The sequence below is a fragment of the Ranitomeya imitator genome, chromosome 4 (assembly GCF_032444005.1).
Source record: "Ranitomeya imitator isolate aRanImi1 chromosome 4, aRanImi1.pri, whole genome shotgun sequence".
NCBI classification, from domain to species: Eukaryota; Metazoa; Chordata; class Amphibia; order Anura; family Dendrobatidae; genus Ranitomeya; species Ranitomeya imitator.
In genome coordinates, this window is record NC_091285.1 from 709,773,154 (window position 1) to 709,780,403 (window position 7,250).

Sequence of the window (7,250 nt, forward strand, 5' to 3'; positions counted from 1 at the left end):
CTGCTACCAACTGTCAACTGCCTAACTCCTCCTCCAGATCAGAATGTATATAGGGAAGTTTCCCTTTAACTGGGTTTAGAGCGCCCCCTTCTGGCCTGGAGTCAGAAAGTGTTGCATGTAAGATAACCTGCCAAAGGTATCCCTCCTATCTCCAGGCATGGCATTACCCTCCCCGAGAGGAAGGAACACCACTGTGGTACTCAAATTCCTAGGGTGCCACAGTTGATAGGTTCAGTAAACAGGCGCATTTGGTGTGCATGGTGTGTCTGTCAGTGTGGTGTCTTATAGAGGTTTTTTTTTAAAAAGGCTGGGTATCAGTCTGACCATTTCATCAGCCTACCATCCTGAGACAAATGATCAGACTGAAAGGACAAATCAGTCTTTGGAGCAGATATTACGGTATTTTGGCATGTCTAGACAGAATGATTGGTGCTCTGCGGTACCCATGGCGGAATTTGCTTTCCATAATCATGTCAATCAGTCCACTGGTAATTCCCCGTTCTACTGCAGCTATGGGTTTCACCTCCACTTTGGGGAGTTTTCCCATCAGAATTTGGGGTGTCCAGGGGCTAATTCAGCCTTCCTGCAGTTGGGGGAGGTCTGGAGGGAGGTTCAGAGAAACATTGGGGAGGCTCAGGGGAAACATACATTTTTTGCAGATAAACAACGTTTATGTGGGGCTGGCTTACCAGGTGTGGGATAAGGTATGGTTATCCACCAAGAATATAAGATTGAGGATTCCCTCTGCTAAGATGGGTCCCAAATTTATTGGCCTTTATAAAATTTTAGAGGTGGTTAATCCTGTGGCCTTTCGCCTGTTCTAACCTCTGTCGTTGCAGATCCCCAATGTGTTCCATAAGGCGCTTCAGAAGCCATCTGTGCCTTCCCCAGGTGAGTCTCCCTCACACCCGCTGCCTGTTGTGGTGGATGGCCAGACCTAGTATGAGGTGGAACTGGTGGTGGATTCTCATATGCCCCACTGTTCACTACAGTACTTGGTCCATTGGAAAGTTTCCGGTCCTGAGTTCTAATCGTGGGTACCGGCGCTTTTGGTCCATGTGGATCAGTTAGTCTCGGCCTTTCACGTTCATTGGATCCTGGGTCCTGTGGCCCCAAATGAGAGGGGGTACTGTCATGATCCAGTCCGGAGTTTGTTTTCTACTATCTTCAATCTGGACTGGTCATGCGTGGGTTAAGCCCCTCTGCTTCATTTTGGAGCTGGTTTGGCGTTTTCAATCCTCTGCAGTCTGCTGGCCAACATCAGTGATAGTTTATGCTTCCAGGCTAGAGCAGCTGACCCGTATACCCTGGTGATCCTTCTGCCTCTGACTTCCCGTATTTGTGTGAGATCCGTTCCCTATCCCTGACTTGGTGTTCGTCTGGTGGTTTTCCTTACAGTGTATGATTTTGCCTGATTTCTGAACCCCGCCTCTTTCTTTCTGTCTCTAATACCTCGTTCCCCGACCTGCTTTGACTCCTGGCTTGTACCCTGACTTCATCTTACCTCTCACATTTTAGATACCGCGTTCCATTTGGCTCTGACTTCGGGCTTGTCTCTGACTACATGCATTGCTGTGACCTCTGATACTTCTGCTCCTGACAGTTTCTAACTCTGCTCATCTGACCAGTCTTTCATTACCTGTGACACCTGTGCAGCTGCTTAGTGTTTCTACGCTGTGAGTGTGCAACCTCTCTTCCCTCACCAGCACCCCCTGGTGGAGGTTGAGCTAAACTGCACAGCAGTGGCATCACACTAGTGCCCTTCACTTTTTTCTTTTCTCTTTTGTTGGAAAATGATCTCATTCTGGTCCTTTTTTGCAGATCATGCTCAGACGTTCAAGCCTACAGGAGTGAGAATAAGATCACTGAAGCCATTTTTGTCCTCCTGTATGTCATTGATTTGTTTTTGCATTATTTTTACAACAAAATGGGACACAGTCATGTGAATATGTTTTTTACAATTCGCTTTAGCACTTGAAATATTTATGAAAAGCCTTCTTTATATCATTGTTCTTTAAACAGTATATGATGGGGTTGATCAGAGGGGTAAACACAGTATATAGCAGTGACAGGATCTTACTGATGATTAGTGATTTCCCTTTCGTTGGGAAAATGTACACTCCGAATAAAGTCCAGTAGAATATGGAGACCACAGTGAGGTGGGAGCTACAGGTGGAGAAGGATTTTTGTCTACCGGTACTTGATGGGATCCTTAACGTGATGACAATAATTCTAGCATATGAAAAAATTATTACTATTAGGGGGATAAAAATTATTGGAACACTTAGAAAATAAACTTCTAGCTGAACAATGGAGGTATCTGAACAAGAACGTTCCATTATTGGTAGGAAATCACAGAAGAAATGATCAATGATGTTTGGTCCACAGAAGTTCAGCAACAATATTGTTGTGATAATAACCACCATAATGGCAAAAGTGAACAACCAAGAAACAATAGCTAACGCCACACAATATGTACTTGTCATGATGATGGTGTAACGTAGGGGAACACAGATGGCCACATATCTGTCATAGGACATCACTGTGAGAAGAAAACATTCAAAAGTTTCTGAGACCCCGAAAACATACATCTGAGTCATACAGTCAGTAAAAGTAATAGTTACTCTAGAAAGCAGCATAATCTGGAGCATTTTGGGGACAATGTCTGAAGTCAACAAGATGTCACTGATGGACAATTGTGAGATGAAGAAGTACATTGGAGTGTGGAGGTTCTTGCTGGAGGACACCAAGGTGATGATCAGGAGATTAAAAAAAATTGTAAACCCATAAATCAAAATGAACACAAAGAACATTAGAAATCTACTATTCTGACTTACATTGAATCCTGTAAGGACAAACTCTGTTACGACCGTCATATTGTCCTTCTCCATGGGCATACTTATTATTGGGACAGCTCATGTGGCTGTTATGGGGCCCTGGAGAAAGAGGGCCCAGTCCAGGCTCATCTAATCCTCATTTCTATTCGTGTGAAGAATCCAGGCAGTGAATAGGTCTTCACAATTGCTAGAATATCAAGAAAAATAACGTAAAACATGAGTCCCATAACCAATATGAGAGACATCAGACTTGTTTCAAGTTATTAAGAACAGGATCAAACATAAAATATAAGGGACTTCATTTTCTTATTTCCCATGTGGCACTCCTCCTAAATGTACAGTGGGGCAAAAAAGTATTTAGTCAGTCAGCAATAGTGCAAGTTCCACCACTTAAAAAGATGAGAGGCGTCTGTAATTTACATCATAGGTAGACCTCAACTATGGGAGACAAACTGAGAAAAAAAAATCCAGAAAATCACATTGTCTGTTTTTTTAACAATTTATTTGCATATTATGGTGGAAAATAAGTATTTGGTCAGAAGCAAACAATCAAGATTTCTGGTTCTCACAGACCTGTAACTTCTTCTTTAAGAGGCTCCTCTTTCCTCCACTCATTACCTGTAGTAATGGCACCTGTTTAAACTTGTTATCAGGATAAAAAGACACCTGTGCACACCCTCAAACAGTCTGACTCCAAACGCCACTATGGTGAAGACCAAAGAGCTGTCAAAGGACACCAGAAACAAATTGTAGCCCTGCACCAGGCTGGGAAGACTGAATCTGCAATAGCCAACCAGCTTGGAGTGAAGAAATCAACAGTGGAAGCAATAATTAGAAAATGGAAGACATACAAGACCACTGATAATCTCCCTCGATCTGGGGCTCCACGCAAAATCCCACCCCGTGGGGTCAGAATGATCACAAGAACGGTGAGCAAAAATCCCAGAACCACGCGGGGGGACCTAGTGAATGAACTGCAGAGAGCTGGGACCAATGTAACAAGGCCTACCATAAGTAACACACTACGCCACCATGGACTCAGATCCTGCAGTGCCAGACGTGTCCCACTGCTTAAGCCAGTACATGTCCGGGCCCGTCTGAAGTTTGCTAGAGAGCATTTGGATGATCCAGAGGAGTTTTGGGAGAATGTCCTATGGTCTGATGAAACCAAACTGGAACTGTTTGGTAGAAACACAACTTGTCGTGTTTGGAGGAAAAAGAATACTGAGTTGCATCCATCAAACACCATACCTACTGTAAAGCATGGTGGTGGAAACATCATGCTTTGGGGCTGTTTCTCTGTAAAGGGGCCAGGACGACTGATCCGGGTACATGAAAGAATGAATGGGGCCATGTATCGTGAGATTTTGAGTGCAAACCTCCTTCCATCAGCAAGGGCATTGAAGATGAAACGTGGCTGGGTCTTTCAACATGACAATGATCCAAAGCACACCGCCAGGACAACGAAGGAGTGGCTTCGTAAGAAGCATTTCAAGGTCCTGGAGTGGCCTAGCCAGTCTCAAGATCTCAACCCTATAGAAAACCTTTGGAGGGAGTTGAAAGTCCGTGTTGCCAAGAGAAAAGCCAAAAACATCACTGCTCTAGAGGAGATCTGCATGGAGGAATGGGCCAACATACCAACAACAGTGTGTGGCAACCTTGTGAAGACTTACAGAAAAAGTTTGACCTCTGTCATTGCCAACAAAGGATATATTACAAAGTATTGAGATTAAATTTTGTTTCTGACCAAATACTTATTTTCCACCATAATATGCAAATACATTGTTAAAAAAACAGACAATGTGATTTTCTGGATTTTTTTTTCTCAGTTTCTCTCCCATAGTTGAGGTCTACCTATGATGTAAATTACAGACGCCTCTCATCTTTTTAAGTGGTGGAACTTGTACTATTGCTGACTGACTAAATACTTTTTTGCCCCACTGTATGTATGTTGTAGCAGTAGTGGATGGTGATACATGGAGCCTGAAAGTCAAAAGTTCAAAACATTGTTACCCTTTTGCTCATCAGTCTAAATCTTCATTGGACTTATAATATTAGTTATCACAGCTAGAGATTGGAGCAGGTTTTGGACTCCACCATGTCCAACCCCACCAGCTTGGCCTTGGGAAGAGGACCAGAGAGGATGTATAGCCGCAATAAGAAACGGCAACTACCGGAGCTGTGCCAGCTTGGACAGATTAAATACCGGGCCACCGATGCTCGATTTGATCAAGAAATTGGTCCATTGAAATGCCAAGAACATCGTGGAGGACAATGAAAATTCAGCTGAGATGGACCCAGAGGAATTGCCAGAGCAAGGATTCCCTATCACCCAAAACTAACGGGTTGTGTGAGCGTTTCAACGGAATGCTCAATCAGCTATTGGTATGTGGAGTCCGAGGTGGGACACTGGGAGAAAATATGCAGCAGCTCAAGTTCGCCTACCGGGAAGTTCCTCAGGATTCTACCAGGTTCACTAGCTTTGAATTGCTGTACGGACAAAAACTGAGAGGTCCATTGGGACTAGCATGAGAGAGTTGGGAGGGCACTTTCCCCACAGAAGAAGTTCCCATTCTGGAGTATGTCCAAAAATTAAAGGAATAAATGAGGTACCTCATAGATTTAGCCCATGGGAATTTAGAAGTAGATCAAGAAAGGCAACAGCAGTGTTAGGCTACGTTCACATTAGCGTTTTGCGTGGTTGCGTCGGGCGCAGCAGCGGTGACGCATGCGTCATGCGTCCCTATATTTAACATGGGGGGCGCATGGACATGCGTTGTGCTGCGTTTTGCGATGCATGTATTTTTTTTGCCGCAAGCGTTGGAAAACGCAGCAAGTTGCATTTTTTTGGCGTCCAAATTTCGGCAAAAAAGGACGCATGCGTCGCAAAACGCTGCGTTTTAGCGTGTGTTTTGTTGCGTTTTTGTTTGCATTGTGCGGTGCGTCGCCGACGCAGCCCCGCACAAAGCAAATGTGAACGTAGCCTTACAATCGTGCTGCCAGACTCTGAGAATTTACCTGTGGAAAGAAGTTTCTAGTACTAGTACTAGTATGCAAAAACAAGCTTCAAACCATTTGGGTGGGTTCGTTCTCCATCACCAAGAAATGCGAGGAGACTGACTACACCATGGCCTAGGATCAAGCAGGTATACGTGAACAGACCTATCATGTCAACAGGCTAAAAGCTTATAAGGAAAGGGAAGTAACCAACTTAGCAGTTTGTTGTCCCCTTTAGATAATCCAGATATGGACTAGATCTTTGACTTAATGGTGGTAACAGATGTTCCATTGGGGTGAATGCTTGGTTCATCACAGAAGTAGCAGTTAACCAAAATGCTTTAAAATATGGCTCCCTGTTCATAAATCATCCTGGTCAAAAACCACAAGTCCAGCATCATGTCAACACAGGGATAACCACTCTACTCAGACAACCCACCTACATTACTATCTTCAGCGACTCCTGGGAAAAGCATCATTAGCTTTCCCTAGCTGCTGCTAAGGGTAGCCAAAGCCCAGCTTACCATCTGACCTGACAAGTGCCAGAAGGGGATGGACGAGGGACTTTACCTGCTACATCAGGTGGGAAGCGGGTGCATTCATCCTGAATCTGCAAAAGTAGAAGCCATCACCCAGTGGCTTCGCCCAGCCAACCAAAATCAGGTCTGCACATTCCTAAGGACCGCAAACTATTATCAAAAATGTATCCCCAATTTCAGCACAGTAGCAAATCCTCTCACTGACCTTACCATCAAAAGATATCCACACAATCTCCTCTGGACCACAGAAAGTGAGTCAGCATTCCTCAAGTTGAAAACCCAGCTAGCCCAAAGCTCAGTTCTGACTGCTCCTCACTTCCGCTGCTTGTTTATTGTCCAACAAAATCATCAGATACCGCATTGGGAGCTGTACTCAGTCAAGTGGGGGATGATGGTCAGAAACACCTTATAGCCTATGTCTCCTAGAAGCTGTTGGACCGGGAAAGGGCATACACCAACAATAGAAAAACAATGCTTGGCCATAGTCTGGGCCCTAAAAAATTGGCAGCCCTACTTTAATAGCAATTAATTCACGTTCATAACTGACCACAATCCTTTAAGTTGGCTAAATCGGACTGATGGGGACAATGTATGTTTACTCTGCTGGAGTCCAGCCCTACAGTCCTATAATTATTCTGTTTCCCATAAAATGGACAGAGATCATGGAAATGCTGATGGACTATCCCGATGATCGAAAGCCTATCATGTCTGGCAGCCCCATCAACAGCGACCCACTATAGGATCCATCAGTCTCCGGGACTAATTATGAAGGGAAGGAATGTGACGACACAGCATTTCTTCTTAATTAAACCAGACAAAAATTTCAATAGGCCAGGAGACATAGGTTATTGTTTATCTGTTCACCATAAAATGTATG

General features: G+C 44.2%; 1 protein-coding gene across 1 annotated transcript; it reads right to left on the reverse strand.

Moving 5' to 3' along the window:
• Positions 1-1,967: 1,967 nt before the first annotated feature.
• Positions 1,968-2,891, reverse strand: LOC138674384 (olfactory receptor 11A1-like). The gene has a single exon (XM_069762232.1). The coding sequence runs from the start codon at positions 2,889-2,891 to the stop codon at positions 1,968-1,970; it is 924 nt and encodes a 307-aa protein (XP_069618333.1).
• Positions 2,892-7,250: the final 4,359 nt, after the last annotated feature.

Coding starts and splice junctions, on each gene's coding strand:
- LOC138674384 (XM_069762232.1), bottom strand. CDS start 2,891: ATGGAGAAGGACAATATGACGGTCGTAACAGAGTTTGTCCTTACAGGA.